The sequence below is a fragment of the Carassius gibelio genome, chromosome A21 (assembly GCF_023724105.1).
Source record: "Carassius gibelio isolate Cgi1373 ecotype wild population from Czech Republic chromosome A21, carGib1.2-hapl.c, whole genome shotgun sequence".
NCBI classification, from domain to species: Eukaryota; Metazoa; Chordata; class Actinopteri; order Cypriniformes; family Cyprinidae; genus Carassius; species Carassius gibelio.
This window is the reverse complement of record NC_068391.1, coordinates 9,823,045-9,842,774: the sequence shown is the minus strand read 5'-3', so window position 1 is coordinate 9,842,774 and position 19,730 is coordinate 9,823,045. Positions and strand designations below refer to the sequence as shown.

The 19,730-nt window shown below is 37.7% G+C and overlaps 1 protein-coding gene across 5 annotated transcripts in view; it reads right to left on the bottom strand.

Annotated features, from left to right (window-relative positions):
* The window catches only part of LOC127941485 (poly [ADP-ribose] polymerase tankyrase-1), a 99,015-nt gene that overhangs the window by 39,729 nt on the left and 39,556 nt on the right, over nt 1-19,730 (bottom strand). For all 5 annotated transcript variants that reach the window (XM_052536560.1, XM_052536558.1, XM_052536559.1 and 2 more), the window contains 2 exons: nt 11,940-11,976; nt 10,218-10,293 (listed from right to left, as the gene is read on the bottom strand). In XM_052536560.1, coding sequence (XP_052392520.1) covers nt 10,218-10,293; nt 11,940-11,976 — 113 coding nt within the window. The remainder of the gene's footprint in view (nt 1-10,217; nt 10,294-11,939; nt 11,977-19,730) is intronic.

The following is a 19,730-nucleotide window of genomic DNA, read 5'->3' as shown; positions in this document are numbered from 1 at the left end:
GTGGAACTGACTAGTGTATATTTAACATACAACAGAGCCCAGCTCAAAACTAATTTGAGAAAAAAGCAGCAGCAAGAAAGAGTAAAAACGTGGAAAGTAAATGAAAAAGTCAATTTTCACCATGGAACAACTGTGACATGATTGATGGGATCTGCGGTAGGCGTACGGTAAGTGATTGTTTTTCCCTTAGCCCCTGTAGAAGGCATCTTGATAATGTGCTCCAGTGTGCTGTGTTAATAACGTCCTGCACTTCAGAGAGCTCCATCATTTTCAAACCCGGGCCATGAAAAATCTCACACTCTGGAGTACGCTTCCTATTCTGTCTCACACGCATGGCTTTCAATCAGTGTTCAGAGACATTCTCTAAAGCTAGCATGGCACTGATAAATTCTTTTCCACTTCAAGAAAAACAGTGAGGGCAAGTCATTCATCTCTGTTTTGATTTTACGCAGATTTCTCAGAGGTCAGAGGAGACCACAAGCAAGTTAAAGAACGCAAGCAGGTGATGAAGCTAATCAAGACCATTTTTCCAACTGACATTACATATATACTAGAGGTGTGGTGTGGAACCAAGCACAAATGGCCATAAAGCTCAGCTTGAGAGTCTGGATTTTAAGCCACTTTGGCTTGTGGTTTTTATGAACACAAAGCAAGGCATGAACAGCTAACTAGTGATTTAAGCAAATGTATAAAGTGTGAGAACATGAACTCTACTAAATATCCTGCCTACTATCAGAGTCCATGTAGCTTCTTCACAAGATAGTTTGCTTAAAGGGATAGTTCACCCAAAAATTTAAGTCATGTCATCATTTAAATTAATTTCAATGTATTGAAAATCCATTGAGGGCTAGGGTTAGGTGTAGGGTTGGTGTAGGGCAAAAGAGTATACCGTTTGTACAGTATAAAAACCATTATGCCTATTGGATGTCCTTACTTTTCACAAAAACAAACGTGTGTGGGTGTATGGGTGTGTGTTTTGCACCCCGTTGATTTTGTATGGACAAAAACTTTTAAACTTTCAAAAAGTACTTAAAAAATGTGGTGTTTCCAATGATGACATGAGTTTCCTTTATGGTTGAAGTATCCCTTTAAATCAAGCCAAATTTGTCAAATATGGTATGTCATATTATATATTTGGGTATTTCTGCACAATATAACAACGGTCAGCAATTCACTTCTTGATTGCATTCACATTAAACAGAAGCTTAAGTGGTTTACACTGAATTCCAGATGCCCCTCATTTCAGAACAAAGATGAATTCTAGGGAGAATTACAAAATGCTTCACAGAATTTCAAACCTGCCTTCACTCTTCCTAAATTACATCTTTGTAGTACTTGAAATAAAGGGGTTTGGAAAATCAGTGAGAGCTACTTTTGTTTGTGGCTAATGTGAACGCAAATCACAGCTACAAATACATAGCTTTTAGAGGTACTCACGTTGACTACGAAAACATACTGCTAAACAACAACATGTGAAAGCAGTCCAGCAAGAGGGACAATCAGATTCAGATTTCTTGAGCAAACGTATCAAGTGTGAAAGCTACATTTAACGTACTAATAGTATTTGGGAAATTCAGGGCCACCTCTTGGAATTTGCCCTTAGTCAATTTGAACAAATTGGAGCAAAAATTCAGTTCAAATTGTGCCACGGGGTTGTGATTTTTCAATTTTATTTGAGAAGTCATTCAGCTGTGCGTGAATGTTCTCACATTTTGATGAAGAGCCTGTCCACTCATAGTGCCCTTGCCATGACAAAGTGCCTCCGCAAAAAGGGCATTTTCAGCAAAGATGGAGCTCAGCTTTTAGTCCAGTCATAAACGTATAATGATGCGCAGTGTCTCTGCCTTCACTGACAACCTCTTCTCCAGACAGGAGACTAATGACTCTGCCTTTTCTATCGTTTAGACAGCTACAACTATGGCAGAGCACTCCTTCCTTTCACACATCGACACACCCTCTCTGTCTCCCCAGGCCAAACTACTGTCGCACTATGTCACTTAACCCTCTTCACAGCCCAGTAAATGAGCCCTTTCAAGGAGCCACAATGCACCAGCCATCTCTGCACCCTCAAGTCACTCTGGATTGTCGATAACATCACAAACTTCTGGTAGATTATACGTGTCCCTGAAGGGGGACGAGGAGTGTGTCCCTGCCTGACCCACCAACAGCACCCTCTTATGAAAGCCCACACTGTCCCTGTTACTGGTGTGACTTCTTATAGATGCAAATGATGCCTTTGGTTGTGGAGAGCAGCTGCTCCATGGGAACCGGACCACTTCATCAGTGCCCCTGGTCAAAGCGTGGTGTCTGATCTTGATGGGGAGTTGTTCTGGGAGGTTCAGGACTAACGATGAGAGGCTCAGAGTGTCATGGACAAATCAGCAGGACTCACACTGTCACCAGGTTTCAATAGGCCAAGCGTTTAATCGCACATCTAGTTATCCGTCAGCTACTGACTCCACAATCTCAGGGAGCAATCTCAGCATTTCTTCAGCATGCAAGACTCATTCGTGATGCAAAGTAACTAACAAAATAATTTGTGACATTTAGAAATGAATTGAGAATGCCTTTTGAATTCCAATTCAGTTAATTAATCTGTATTTGAACTGCTGTAGCAAATAACTGCAATTCGATCTCAATGCAAGAAAGTTTTCTAAGGACTAATTTTTTAACTAGAATCACGTTTTTTTTTCTTCTGTACAATCTTTGAATTTTTCAAAGCTTTGAAAAAAATAAAAATATAGAAAGAAAAAACGTACAAAGAAAGAAAAATTATAGATCAGGCAACAATAGAACAATAGACTGAAAGATAAAATTATAGAACGATAGAACGAGAGATAGAACGATAGAACAATAGATAGAACGATAGATAGAACGATAGAACGAACGAACCATAGAACGAACGAACGACAGAATGACAGATACATAGAACGATAGATAAAACGAACGATAGATCAATCGATTGATAAACAGATAGATCTATAGATAGAGCAAAATTGGTTTTTATGTTTCTATAGTAAGAACAGTGGCCACTGTTTCCATACTCAAGAATTTGATTCGCAGGACAGACAGACACTTTTCATCCTTCAAATCATCACAGCTCTGCAGGGCATTGAATCCTCACAGGTTGTAGCAAATTGCAATATGAGAGTTCCAACCATGTGCCTGGTTCCTCACATGCAGGAAACAGAGAGGCAGGCAGAGGCCCAACCTGAATACAAAGCAGTTCAGGAGGGTACATTTAACATGCTAACGCCTCGCTGAGCAGGAGCTCCTCCAGGGTCACAGCTGCCATGAAACGCTGAGACAACACGGCCAGCCAGAAAATATGACAGAAGAGAATAAAAGGCTGTGTTACATGATGTACAGTTCTGAGGGAGCATTACAAATAGCAAGAGAAAATACCAATATGAAAAATCCTTTAAAAATGGGTAACAAGATTTTACAAAAAGGCAAATACTAGGGATATTATTTGTTATAGTGCACAGAATTTTGCCAGATAGCTGCCATATGCCAAAGAGAAATAGTAGTAAACAGTAGTAATAGTAGATAGTAGTAAAAATATCTGTAAATGTGTAAATCTGTAAATATCTGTAAAAATATCATAAATGTAACAGAGCAGAAGAAATCACAGCACATGAGGAGACAGCCCTTAAAATAAGAAAACAGGAAGAGCTAGGGCCCAATCATACACCCGGAGAAATGCACCGTTAGTGTTTTTGCTAGTTCTTATTTTCACGTCCTGCCGCGCGTTGTTTAAATATCAAATGCACTTGCACCCATTTGTGCGCCCATGGGCATGCTGGTTTCAAAAAGAGGTGTGTTCAGGCACATTGTTGGCGTGTTGCTATTTTTAGGAACTTTAGACCATACGCTTAGATTGTTAAAACAGGGTCTCTAATTTCCAAGCATGAGACCGGGGACGAGCTGTCAATAAATCATTGCTGGTACAACTTTGAAGCTACTAAAATTGGTCAGCATCAAAACACTAACAACAGTAATACATGGGAAAGATGAATGTGAGGTAATTTGCAGGGTGCTGAGAGAGATCCTGGTCTGCGTGGCAAAGGCTGAGATGAGATTGAACCGGTAGAGAGGCTTGCATGCTCCCTCATCATCACCTCTCATTAGGATAGATGTAAGAAAAGGCAGAAGCCTCTAGGTCCATGCTGTTATACTTAATAGATGTGGAAGAATAACCAAACACAGCACATTACGATTCTGTTTCAGACTTGCCTGCCAAAAAACAAGTCCTACTTTATACCACGGATGTCAAAATCTGATATTGATATGCATGTTATAATTTTATAAATTCTCAAAAATCATAGGACAAAAAAATAAAACCGAGAAAAAGAATTGTAAAACAAAAACTGATAAGAATAGTTAAAATGTAAATAGGAGAGATACATTTATTAGAAGTGAACTATATAAATAGATTTAAATGATGAATGTAAAGAGATATGATAAAAAGTGAATTGTAAAAACATGTATCAGAGCTGTATTTATTTGAAGCAATGTTTAAATATTTGAAAGCTGGCTTAATTAACTGCTATTAATATTTCAATTTATTAATTAAAAGTAGTGTTTTTTCACAACTGCAGTTTAAGCAATTATGTAAAAGCAGTGCAGTTTCATAATTGCTACTGAACATTGCTGTAGCTTTGAATTTAGTACCTTGAGAAAATCACTTGTATTCATATCTATCGACTGATGAAATATTGCTGTTGTGAAAACCTTATTCTATGCAATGGTTTCATGTGCTTGGTTTCTGCAAGGGAACACAGGAAGGGAAAAACACAATAACTAAAATCAATATAATTTTATGAATGTTGTGTCCTGTATAATCTAGAATCCCCAGAGAGGTGAAGTGTGAGGAAAACAGCAAGCATTAAATTGAGGGCCCAAGGCCATCTGTCATAGCATCCAGGGCTCAGAGCGTGATGGCCACTGAGGCAAACATATAATTACGAAATGAAAAGTGGTTCACTTGTAATGAAGAGTGGGTGAAAGTGTGTCACGCCATTGCCATCCATACAGAAGTTGCTTGTATCTGGCAGTAGAGTGGAGTGGAAGATATCATTCTGAATGGAGATATCTTGGCTAATTAAGGCTCAGTGATCATTATCATGCTCCCGTCTGAATATCAAAGCACTTTGCATGACCATGACAACTGTGATGAAGCACCTTGTAGTGTAAGCTTGGATAATATGCTGAAGGGGACCTGGTGGACCTCCCTCACCATCATAAGGTGTTTTCACTTTCAGACAACACAAGAGTCATGTTTCTGTTCTCAGTAAAAGCAAAAAAAAAAAAAAGAAAGAAAAAAAAAAACCTAATCCAAGCTGTTTGATTGAATGTGCAGCTTGAAGCGACTGTAAAAAGCTGTATAAAATGAAAATGCAGCATTGAGGACAGTGTTCTCATCAAAAACATCCCACACTTTCAGAAACGAGAGGTGAAGAAAATCTTGTTCATTGTAAACATTTAAGGTGGGTAACAGGAAGAAAATGCAACAAATATCAGTAAAAGATTCCTAATATTGTGTTAGTGAGATAACATGGTTAAAATAAAAATAAAGTCTAACACCACCTGCATATATATATATATATATATATATATATATATATATATATATATATGTAGACTTCTATCCGTATTAGACAGAACTGTTAATGACGACAACGAACAAGAGAGAGAGTGTGAGCACTTTGTGCGCTCAGGCTCTGCCGCTCTCAGGGCCGTCAAAATAAACGTTCGGCCAAGCAGAAAAAATTATCGGCCAATGCCGATATTTGAAAAATATATCGGCCTTGGCAATATATCGGTCGACCACTAGACACATATTTTTTAGAGAGAGAGAGAGAGAGAGAGAGCGAAGAGGGGAGATGGTATAATCTATGAAAAATAAATGTGGAGAATGATTTTAGTATTGGGCTTTGAAATTTGAAAGGAAATTTAACCTATCTGGCACCCTTAACCACAAAATCTGAAGTAATTACTGATCTGAAACATAATGCAAACCAAACCGTGAGAAATCTGGAGCGATACACCACCAGTTCTTACAGAACATCGAGTATAACGACAACACACTGTTAGGCACGGAGATGTGTGGACAGAAGACCAAGGAAGTGCTTCTCTGTCTGAGCGCAGAATACATAATTCAACCATATGGGGGTTTGGCGGGGGTCCAGCTGAAATCTGCTCAGCATTATAAGACAGGGGTGTTTTGTGGAGGAAGGCTCTGTCTTTAAACAGTGCTTGCGGTCGATGTAAGTCAAATCACTTTTCATGGTTGAGACTAGAGTATCAGTTGGATGAAATTGGCTATGAAATTAAAGGGACAGAGCTCTAAATAACACACTTGCAAGGTCTTTCTCATTGTATAGCAGGGAGGAATAAAACCAGGCAAACAGACAATAGACAAACATCTCTCGGTGGATCTACAGAAGAAGGTATCCTCTGATTACATCAAACAAACAAAGGATTCAGGCTTTACAACCTGACATGCTCTATTCTTTCCTGTGGTGTCTCTCTATATCTAATGAAGTTGTGAGTGCACCAAAGGATGCATTCAGAGGCAAAGAAAGCAACAAAAGGCAGGAGAGTGGCATGTCCAAGATTCCGGAAGAAGCCGCTGTTGACTTAAGTTTAGACTGATCTTTACACACCCATAAAGCCTGGGAGAGCAAAACAGCCAACTAAAGCAGATGGTAGGGGTGTAAGAAAATATCGATACACGTGAGTATCGCCATATTTTGTTTGGCGATACTGAATCGAAAAACGGAATATCGATGTTTAAAAAAAAAAAAATCATTCAAGATTCATGGCAGTTGTTTCGTTTTGAGTTTATATCCCAACCGCTAGATGGCAGTCTTCATCTCTGAACAAATCCTGAGTGACAGGAAATACTAGCCTTAGGGCACGCCACTAATGTTAGCATTATATAGTTTGAGGCTAGTAATGGAGGAGTTCCTGTTTTGGTGTACAAAGCTGAGGTGTTCCTCCATTTGGGCTTTTTATGGTAACGTCCACCGCAGGAACTTGGCACAGGCGCTGCCTCGGTTCTCGCATGGGGCGCAGCAGGCGGTAGGGTCACTGTGCTGCTGCAGTTTTATCTCATCATTTTACTTGTGCCGCGGTTTCGGCAATTCCACACGGAGCATAAATACACACTGAAAAACCTGTGAAATCCAAGTGGAAAGGTTCAACATATGTATTTATTTTATTGTTTTTCAATTGTTTTGTTTTCTTTAAAAATCCTGTAAGCACTTTATTTTTCACTGATATTAAGCAGATGTAATTTTTCGTTCAGATCAAAATGTTATGACGTTGTATGTTACAATTATACATTTAAACTGTGAATCTTTAGAGCAGGGTCTAAAAATATGTATGGTCTTTAAAAAAACATTTTTTCTATGTATTATACATTTAACTAAAGGATCCAGCAAGCACTTACATCCCCCCCCCCCCCCACACACACATACTGCACAAAAAGTGGTTCAATAATGTTGAAATGTTACAGGGTCTGATTATTGTAATTGCAGATCACACTGTGTTCTGGTTAAATATATTTTATTTATTTATTGCTAATGTTTGCATATGGTGGTGTGCTCTTAATTACAGCTTTCCTAAAAATATCCTATTCCTAAAATAAGAAATATCCCAATATATCGCCTTGCTTACAGTATCGCAACATATTGTATCCGGCCCCTGTGTCATTATGCATATCGTATTGACAGATTCTTGGCAATACACAGCCCTAGCAGATGGACCCAGAAAGAGCATTTTTTCATTAAGTCCAAAGAGCTAAAGATTATCCCAGGCATAATGCATATGCCAGCTTTTTGTGTTTGAATAAGCATCATCGTGGTGACTGCAAAATTCTTATGTATCATGAACCAGAATCTATTAAACCCATTCTCTGAGTGGGTTATATCCAGTGAGATTCATTCGAGAGGGGACAGATCAGATACATCTAAATACTGTAATCCCTTTACTAATGACAGCATCTCATATAGAAACACTCTCTGAAATTGGGTGTCGAGCATTAGGCTTTGTTAGAGGCGCTAACTCAGACAGGCGAGATATGGGCCCTTGGGTCGATAAAAGCCAATCTCAGGTACATCCTCAGTGAGCCTTTACTCCACTCACCTGTTTTAAGATGAATAGAGACCTTGTTAAACAAGTTCAGGGATGAATTTCAATCTAGGCTATATAAAAAAAAAAAAAAAGGATGCATAGCGCAATGTGAAATGGCCGACATTCTGATCAAAAGGACAACATTTATGATGCATTATAAATGTTGTAAAATAATCAGCAGTAAGCAGCGCTGAGACATTTTGATGCATGCAGTGCTGCACTGCATTTAAGAGTCGAATGGCACTTTACTGGTCCACTGTCTGGACATCAATTGCATTCTATTCAAAGAAAACTAGAAACAAGTAAAATCTCAAATCAGATTTGTTCATACATACTTATAAAATAAAAAAACAAATGTGTAAATGCAACATATTCTAATACAGCCATGTATATAACTGCAGTTAGACATTTTAGGATTATGTTTGTGCTTTTAAGCATTACACTGATGCAAAATACATTAAAAAGACCCAAATCCTATGTTAAGTTGCATTCAAATCCGCAGACATTTATACGCTAAAGTATTTAAAATATCTATGAAATTAGAGGATTGGTAAATTTAATCCATCCTGCAATGTCTTTAAAATGATTTAATAAAAAAGTCTTGGCTCGTCATCACAAGTGACAGTGATTTGTTAATCCTGACCAGCACTGAGAAAAAAAACAACTGGCAAATCATCACAGCGTCCTTCAGAGTACTTACATATGCTGCATTGGCAATCTAAAATGATTACTGCCACGCAAAAAAAACGAAAAGCAAATAGCTGAATTAAGAGAATAATTATGCAATAAAGCACCAATCTTTGTTAAACACTTTTCAGTAATGTCACAGACAGTGCATATACGCTGAGAGTGCATGTCTGCAGACAGACTCTTCTCGAGATGTTTACCACAAAAGCAAGGGGAAAAAAACATTTTGGTTAGCACGCTTGGGAAATCAGTCAATATTCGATAAATATGCATGAGGAGTACATGCAGAACCGGCAGAGAGTAATTCCTCTAAATCAAGCCCTTGATCTCACTGAGAGATTAGTACTCTTCTGCAACCATTTCACTGCTCCTGTCTTGTCCTCAGTGACAAATATCGATGGAGAAGTCGTTGTACACAATCTAACGTGCTGCAGACAAAATTCATACAAGTCTAGTTTAAAATAGATATATCTGATCTGAAAACACACTTACTAAATCTAAGTCCATATGCACCATCAAAAAATTAAAAATAAACTCTTAAAGCTTGTTAAACAAAGAGTGAAGTGTAAGCTAGTACTCTTGCTGCAAGTAAACTGCAATAGAAACCTGAGGGTTTGCTTTAATCTTGGAACCCAATGCAAGCAAAATTTCTCTGAACCTATTAAGTGTTTTTATAATCTGAAGTGAAATATTGAGCCCAGAATTTAATGTGCAACAACGACAGCAAAAACTGGTCTAATTAAATGGCAGTTCCACATAAATTACTTGAGTAATGCACTTGATTAAATATGAAGCAATTAAATAATTCAGAGTGACGCTCCTTAGCTTCATCTTAAAACCCCATAATGATGACGAAATATATTCAACTTATTTTCAACTGCAAATAAGATCAATGAATGCAAGGCAAAGTGAACAATGGTGCATTTCTCACAATGAAGCTGGGTAAACACCATATTTAATTTATTATGCAAATGGAGCCAATTTCTCAATAGCTGACTTGAATCAATTATATTTTGGTTGAAACAATTTCTAACAGGATACATGCTATTCTATAAACCCTTTACATTAAATGTGAAAATGCCATTAGACTAGATAGACTAAGCCTAAAATAAACAAACTGGAAAACACTGAAGAAAAAATTATGCATGAAAACGAACAACTAAAACAAATTGAAAATCAAAATACAACTACAGTAAGAATTGAAAACTATGATAACCCTGAACAGAAGCTGACTAAGACTAGGGTCATTAACTGTGAGGAGAGATGTTTATTGAATTAATTCAGTTAAATATGGGATCTACCTTGACTCCATTCAGATAGATAATATTAACAGCTCTGTAGAGTTTTCACCAACAGTGGCCAAACGTTTATGGTGCAGTGAATGTTCTTACCTTACGACCGTCGCTGGCATGGCAGTTGACATTTAATGGCGTGAGCAGGGCCATGAGCTTCTCTTCATTTCCGCTCCTGAAGCAAAGCAGCAGTTTTTTAAAGAACAAGAGGGAACAGTAAAAAAAGAACAAGCTAACACAGTGAATTTCACAGAGAAGATGAGGAGTGGAGGGGAAAAGGAGAGATGGGGGAACGAAAGCCATAGTCAAAAGAAGAGGAGCACATAAGATAAGCAGCATCTATTAGATTTTTGCTACAAGGAACAAAGTAACTGGAGTGAGCCGTGGTCTGGAGAGGTTCGACTCATCAGCACCTGTCAGCGATTCCTTTAAGTGACAAACCATGACAGTGTTAGATATGCCAGGCCTCCAACAGCTACAGCCAAAACCTTGTGCCATCTGGGGCCAAAGATGGGCCTGATGCCACTTTAATCAAAAAGTGAACAATGGCAAAGAGACATATTAGCTGTAGTGGAACGTGTCAACATCAAGTTTTCCATTTTTGAAAAACTGTCAAGTTCTTGCAAGCATGCAAAAACAGACTCGTGTCGACTTTTTTTGCCATAGAGGGGAGTTCATTACGTCAAATCGACCCCCACAAAAACAGTAAAGTTTGTTCTAGTCGCTCTTGCTCCAGTTACTCTTGAAGGTAACTACGGATAACTGGCTTCAGTGAACAACACAAGATCCTTCATTTAAATGCACAATCTGCCACCCACATAAAATAGGACTGGCTGGGAGATTACAACTGGGAAGAGAGGCTGAGAAATGGGAGGGTGTCATCAATCTTCGTGATGGGTTTGAAGATGCATGTTGGTCTTTGGGAGATTACCACTAAGAGGAGCGCAGGCCATAAGTCAAATCCGGCTTTCTAGTGAATTGTTTGCGAATTCTTTGTTCTAGCGAATCGGCTTCGTCCATCTACCATTACACAAGTCTCTTCAAACAATTCTAAATTCAAAGAGTTACTCATGCTGTCTTATGCTGTCTGAGAGGGGGCCCAAGATCAACTTAATTCAACAGTAGTGAAGCCCCTTGTGATCGAATGTGTTCCCAATGATCTTTCTTCCTAACAGTGGAGATAATGACAAGGCCTGTGTAGTTCCTTTCTCTCTTGATCATTAAAACAACAAGAGTCCTTATTTGTATCCATGCTACGGGCTGTGCCTGAAGGCAGGGGTACAAAAAGTGGGGGTAAAACCAATGGAGAGGTAAACCAGAGAATGAAAAAGAACATCTTTTCTCTGTGACAAAGGCAGCGACTGCTTGAATTGCAGGCTCCTCAGATGTTTCCAGAGGCAGAGTTGTTTCTCCATGGCAATGTGTCCCATGGTGACAATTAGGTGTTTGGTGAAATTGGACTACAATTAGGATGTGAAGTTCTAGGTCTCTTTCACATCCTCTTCCTCTGGTTTCACCTGCAGCAGTCGGAAAACAGAATTCCCCACATGGAATATAGTTTTCTGTCTATGGCATGCTGCTAAATGGAAACTCTCAGGCTGTCCTCTGTGCAGATAACAGGCTCCTGCAGGCCATCACTTGCATGCATGAAAATGCATCTATTGAGTCAGACATCACCGGCCCTGATGGCACCTTCTCCGACACATGCCTTAATTCACATCCATGTGCACAGACAAAAGAAAAACAGGGAGGGAGGAAGAGAACACAATCATGGGAGAGTGTGAAATTAAAGGAGGAATGGTTGAGAAGGCATGTACTCACCTCGCAGCTTCCAGGAGTTCGTCCTTCTTGTATTCGCCTAAGTGATTACAAAAAATCATGGTGTCAGAGGCATACAGGATGAAGGACGTACAGCAGCAGCAAGAAGCCAGAGTAACTAAGGAGCAGCGGACCGCTGGCAGCCCCACACAGACACGCTCAAACACACGCACACACAGGCATCAGTGCACCAACACTGCCTCGCTTTTCTCTCGTTCTCTGCCCGTCACTCTCTTCTGGTGGTGGCGTCGCAGGGCACCAACCCTTCTCGCCTGATGAAACCGTGACGTTGAGCAGATTGTGGATGCACCATCGACAGTGTCTTGGATACGATGGACGAACTGACGCATATCCCTGTTCACTCCACAAATTAAATGGCTCTCTTTCTTAGGCAGACACACACATATATACAAACACACACACCTCCCTTTGCATACAGTGAGCCTGATACTTCCCCCTCTACTGTCTATTTTATGTTTGTACAGGAGGAGCCGTTGCTGTGATAACATAAGAAACAGGGGGGGAAATATGTAATAAACAAATGCCGCTCCGCACTCTCTCCCACCCCCCTTACCCACAATACCCGGCCTCCCAGCCAATCAGAGAGACACAACTAATTCAGCTGTGATTCTTCCCCACCCCCACATGTGCTCGCTCGCTCTCTCTCTACCGAGGCTTGTGGAAACAAGAGAAGTGAGGAATAAGGGGGGAGGATGCAAAAAGGAAGGACGAATGAGGGAGGCAGCAGACAGACTTGTGAAAATGTTATGTAGAGGTGGATATCATGACATATGGGCTGCATGCAGGGGGTGTTTACACAACAAAATGGCTAAAACTAAATGCAGCAAGCAGGGCTTGTTTGCCGTTTTGTGGCAGTTGCAAACTGAATCAGGAGTGAGGAAGGATGGTAACAAAGCAGAAAACAGTGTGTCTGGAAGACTCATTACATCCCTGTGCACTCGTGTGTGTTTGCACTGAGAGGGGCTGCCAACCTCAGAGACGACACTGCATACTGAGAGATCCAAATGGAGCACAGTGCAAAAACACACATAGGGTCTAAAATTATGATTTTGCCAATAGTAGACCATAAATATTCTTACTAGCCATGAAATTGTATTCTGCATAATTTTTTATAAACTATATATAAATATTTTTTTTTATATTATAATTTATTTTATATATATATATATATATATATATATATATATATATATATATATATATATATATATATATATATATATATATATATATATATAGTCTCTCTGTAAAACAATAAAAAAAAAACAACAACAACAATGATACTTATATTTCTCATATATTTGTTTTTGTGGCTACATGAGGAATATTACACACAGGTATCACAACATGATTCATTTTTAAAGTTAAAAAAAAAATTTCTTTAGTAGACTATGCCTTTTGTTTGAATCACAGGTTACACTTAACAATAAGGTTAAAACATTAGTTTACACTAAATATTCTGAATTGGCAAGCAACAACACTTTTACATTATTTTTATTTATGCTAAAATTGACCCTGGTCCACTAAAACTAGTCTTAAGTGTAAATTAAAAAAAAAAAAAAAAACCTTACCATGATGTATCGTTTGTTAGGATAGCATAATATTTGGTTGAGAGACAACTATTTGAATCTGGAATCTGAGGGTGCAAAAAAAAATCTAAATACTGAGAAAATCACCTTTAAAGTTGTCTTAAAAAAAAGTTCTTAGCAATGCATATTACTAATCAAAAATTACGTTTTTATTTATTTACAGTAGGAAATTTACAAAATATCTTCATGGAACTTGACCATCCTAATGATTTATAAAATGAAAAATTTAAATCTATAATTTTGACCCATACAATCTATTTTTGGCTATTGCTACAAATATAACCCAGCAACTTAAGACTGGTTTTGTGGTCCAGGGTCACAAATGTTCATTTCCACATATACTAATACATTTTAAGTAGTATTATTTTATATTAGTGATTAATGAAGAAAAATGCATTAACAATAACCAATAGCTTGTTTTTTAAAATACCATTAACCTAGGTTGATTAACGCGAACGTCACATACGCTTAAGTAGGCATGTAGTAAATGAAACCGTGCATCTGTGCCATTCAGTAACCGAAACATGAAGAACATGCAGGATTCATATTTAAATCAACTTTTTCACCTATATTGCGATTTGATTGAAGTGTAATGACCAACTTTTGATTAATTAATAAAAAATTTGACCAATTCCGCATTAAACTGTAAATTCTGTTTTATGACTAGATTCACGTTTTCCACATCGCAGAAATCATAGGGCCCTACACTATATGTGTGTGTGTGTGTGTGTGTGTGTGTGTGTGTGTGAGAGAGAGACAAGGCCAATACATTAAAACTGTTCAATTTAACCATGTTCTATATTAGACAATTTACACACATCTCTCTCTCTTTCTCTTTGGAGTAAATTGGAGTAGTTTGCATCACTGGATATAGCTGTCAGTCATTTAACATTTCCATTGTAAAACGTATTATTAAGTTGACGAATATTAAATTATTTGCAGCTTCATCTTACGTCGCTTTCTTTAACAGTAAACTAAGCTTTGCGCTCTGCTTCTGTGAACAGTAAACCCCACCTACTTTCATTTGTTTGGCCATCTCAGTCATTTTGACATTGACGAGTGCTGTTAGACCGCTGAGGCTTTGATCTGAAGTGCCTAGTATGTGCAGCAGTCGCTCGCACATTCGTAGACTAGCGCAAGTTAATTCACACTTCAATAGTATTAATAGCTACTAAAAGGCTGTGTGACTATGAAAAGTTATTACCTCAAGCGGTTTTCCCTATTGCTCGCATGCTAGTGATTATCCCTCTGTGTGACACTGTTGGCACGCATGCCATAGGTTGCCAAACCCTGGTCTAAAGCATGCCATGAGAGATGGAAATTGCAATACTTGTCAAAGGCAAAATTAACCAGGGGTGAAATCTTGTCACGTCCTGGTCTGGTATTCTGAGAGCTTTTCTTGCTTAGTCAGTATTTAGCCACTGAATGTCTCCAGGACAAATATCCTCCAGAAAGCTAAGTGACATTATTAACAGGAAGGTGAGCTTTAAGGAAAAAAAGGCGAGTGAGAAGAAGAAAACACCACAGATGGTGAGGCAGAAAATATCACGACTTCAGAGGCTATTAACGAACTGCCTGCCAAGTTTAGCAATCTTTCATAACAGCATCAGAGAGACTATTAGTCTAGTCGTGCTGTTGCAGTCAGATGCTGTCTCTGCATGAAAAGGATACATGTTTACCCAAACACTAAAAAGAAAAATTTCACAATAAAAAAAACAAATCTAGATTATACATTATCTGAAGTACATACGAGCAACACACAACTCACCTGCATGACATTGTTGTTGTACTGACTTTCTTAGTATCCTGAATGGCTGCTAGGTAGCTAATAATGTGTTCAAAGTTGTTGCTAGGACGCTGCTGGGCAGTTGCTAACAGCTCCATGTCTACCTCTATTATATCGCTAAAATATTCTCATGCCAGGCCCTTTTCCAATGAAAGACAACTACTCCCATTTCGGCATTTATATGGACATAAATTAAAATACAGAGCAGGACATAATGAATATAGAAAATTGGCTGTGGTATCAAACACTCACTTTTACAAAATACCCCAGACTCTGATTCTAAGCCATATATGAGGGATTTAATACTGAGGATATGCAGAGCTGAGAGAAGCAGTAATAATCCAGCAGTCTCATAACATCAGAGGAAGTTGCACTTTAAACACTCATTTTGAGAGTGACTTACTATTGCTATATTTGTGGTCCAAGAGACCCAAATGATATGTAATTATTTAATAATAGAGTCATTTTTAAATGAACCTCATATTTTCCATTCAGGCTCCTTCAATGCCTTCAACCTAGTAGGCAAATATGAATGAAATGCTATGCCTTTGTTTGACCACAAAGTAGACGTTGCATTTTCTAGAAATCATTTTTGTTTTTAAGTACTTCATATTTTTGTCCCAGCAATGATACATTAAGTCAATCAAAAGGTCAGTTTTACATTGTTACAAAAATAAATAAATAAATGATTTCAATAAAAAGGTTGTTCATTTAACCTTTCTATTGAATCCCTTTCTAAAAAATCCTGATCAAAGATTAAAAAGGACCAATGTTTTCTAAATTGATAAGAGACAAATCAGCATATTAGGTATATAAGGTATATAAGGTGTGTGTGTGTGTGTGTGTATATATATATATATATAAGCATATAAGGATTTCTGGAAGATGATGTGACTGAAGACTGGAGTAATGATGTTGAAAATTCAGCTTTGACAACACAGGAATAAATCCCATTTTAAAATATATTAAAATTAGACTAATGTAATTAAAATTAATTTAATTCTAATAATATTTCACAATAAACTATTTTTACTTTTTTCCTCCGATCTAATAGGAATAAAGGAATTCATTGAGAAAAAGAAAGAAAAAAAAACTCACCGACCCTGAACTTTTAAAGCATATTGTGTAAGTAAATATAAGGATTTTATAAAGATTGTGAAGTATAAAATTTTAAATATCTGTTGGCAAGCAGTTTTCATATGATTACTAAAAGAAATGAAGTATCAAACTAATACTTAGTAATATACATTTAATATAACAGTAATATAATTTTTGTAATATCATCTTTATAATATAAATTTCAGGTAAAAATTACATATTTATAACAAAAAAAAAATTTTTTACACAGCCTAAAAAGAAAAAGTTCCTGAATTTTACAATGAAAAACACTGAAGGATTTATCTGGTTTTTATCTGTTGTTACATCAGTCTAGCCCTTCGGGATGTGAACAAATGATCATTTCCTCCCTCTTCAAACACTTCCTCTGAAGCAAGGCCTAATCGCCTCTCTGAATGAACCGTGAGCACATTGGTTGCTTGAATTTCAGTATATTTTTTGTGTGGGTAGGTGCAAGAGCAACAACTCAAAGTAAACATGCGCAGCCTTAGGACAAATGACCTGCCTTTGATTTCCGGGCCGACACACTGATAAAGTGCACTTGGCAAAGAGATCGACTGCACTTCAGTCTCTTGCTGTGAAGGAAGTTGTGTGCGTGGTGCACAACTGTGAGTGAGGAAAGGTTAGGGGGAACTGGCATGTTTGGTCAGGACAACTGGACCCCTGCCTAGCTGACTCAAAGAGAGAGGACAGGGAGATGGTGTTGCATCATAAAGGTGCTCTCCACATAAGCCTATGGCTCCTTGACAAACACACTTTTGCTGAGACGTGATGGGAAACATAGGACAAATCCTTTTTGCTGTGTGCCACAATTTTCTTTCTGGAGCTAAAATAAACATTGGGACATTAGCTTAATTTCCTCTTCCTAAACTGTGCTCGTCAGCACACGTGTTTAGTCTTAAAACCTCCTTATTCATTTTCTTATTTTAGAAGAAAAGGCAATGTTAAAAGAATCATAAGAATTGCACATTTGGCAGTTATATGTAGTATATCTACCTCACTTTATGGGGACATATTTAGCATAAAACTTTCGACAAGATTCAGTTTGGATGTGCCACATGCAGTGAATTAAAATGCAACCACATCTCTTGAGAGATTTGCAACCATAAATATGAACTAAATTCACTTCTGCATTAATAAAATAAATTCCACCAATTTAATTATTCAAAGGCGACACTGAACGAGCCACTGAATTAACACGTTTGTATAAACATACTATCAAACAAAAATGCATCTCTGATATAAAATAATGTCCCCTCAAGTTTTTTTGGCACATAATTTACATATATTTTTCTCCATTCATCTCATTGTAACAAGCTTTTGAGATATAAAAACTTGAGATAGATTTACATATTTTTAACATTTTTAACCGTTTCTTATGACCAGAGCAGTCTTATGGGAAAGTTTGTGTCACTCTGCAGCCCATTAAATGCTTCATTTCAACTGAATGGAAAGAGAGAGAGACTGTAAAAATGATATTTCAGGCAGCACATTTAACTAAATAAATCTCATTTATAACAAATATACAACAAATATAGCTGAAACCTCATTATTTCCACGAGCATCTACACTGTGTGTGCCCGCAGCTTTGCACAAACCAGCAAATTCCTTCATTCTTCCCATTAACTGGCAAATGCACAGCTCATTCCCAAAGCTGATTGAGGAAATAAACCATATTGTGAGGAGCTGCAATGTTCACCTTCTGTTAATATAACTCATGAGTCACAACTCTAGATAAGAGAGACCCAAGTGCACAACCATACAGCCGAAAGCAAAAGACTGATGATGCCTATGACAAGACCTGCAACTCAAATGATTGCTTTGTGGGCTGCAATTTATATAAACACGGCGAAAAACCCTTTCGGTTTTGGATCAGTGACTCCAAATGGAAAGTTCTTGGGACTAGGCATTAAAAGATCAGAGCCCTGAGACATGGTCACTGTTAACTGACGGCAATGGTGGATCCCTTCTGCCAAACGGAGAGCTGGGAATTGGAACCTAAGCCATGGAAAACAATCCAGCTGAGCCCTCGCCTCTCCTCTGGCTACACCGGAGAATTTAGGTGTCAATCAAAACCTTGGCATACCCTGAATGAGCCATTAAAAAGAAAAATGTTATAGGGTTTGAGCCGTAAGGTATCACTTCCATTCAGTGAGAACATCAATTTCACATCCTCAATATCAGGAAACCATAATTAAATATAACCATCATTTGAAATATTGCTTCTTCAGTGGCCTATGGCTTTGTAATGTAAATAAGCAGCACAGAAGCTAATAAGCTAACCACAGAATGTTTCTCAGACATCAAGATCCCTGAAGGATTCTACTGGGTCATGCACTGCCTGGATAGAATCTTAAATAGTTTTTTCCCCATATTGGGATATCAGTTGTTCCTAGTGTGGTTTGCTAAGCAATAGATGTCACTGTAGGTGGATGTATTACAACTGAGGCATGACTAAGTCCATTCAGAGCAAGTCAGTTCACCTGGTGGCCATCATGCAGTTATTTTCTACCATACAAATACTTGAAAACAGAGGTCATATAGATATATAAAAGTCAAAAAGTTCAATAACATCTTTCAATAAATGCAGCAATAAAACCTACAACAATTAAATATAACTCTTTCATTTCAAATCGTGAATAAAAAAAAATTAAATTGAAAATTAAATTAAAATTTAAAATTTAAAAATTAAAATTACATTTAAATTTATGCATTTAGCAGACGCTTTTATCCAAAGTGACTTACAGTGCATTCAGGCTATACATTTTTACATATCATGAGTTCCCGGGGAATCGAACCCCCAACCTTGCGCTTGCTTGCTTGCTAACGCAGTGCTCTACCAGTTGAGCTACAGGAACACTAAAAAATTATATTTTTAGAACAAAAAAAATAAAATAATTTATTTGATCTCATATAATAATAATAATAATAATATATTTCATATAAGCTCTTTTAAAAAAAACTAGTATTTTTTTCAGCAAGGCCTCACTCAATGGGCTAGTTGCATATCTCCGCCATCTTGGATTTCCGGTCTTGCGAGTGTGTGCGTAGATATTTCCGGTTGTGCTTAAAGTCAGTGCAGAGAACCGGAGAAGTCCAAATATTACCTTCTATATGTTTACAGGATTTATAATATCACTTCATATGCAAATAAGATATACACTGCTATTAACACTATACTATAAATGTTAACTGAGCCAGTGGATTTGAAACTTGTGAATGTTTGGGTCCGGTGAATGAATTAAATACACTAATGTTCACGAAATGAAAGTTGAACTCATG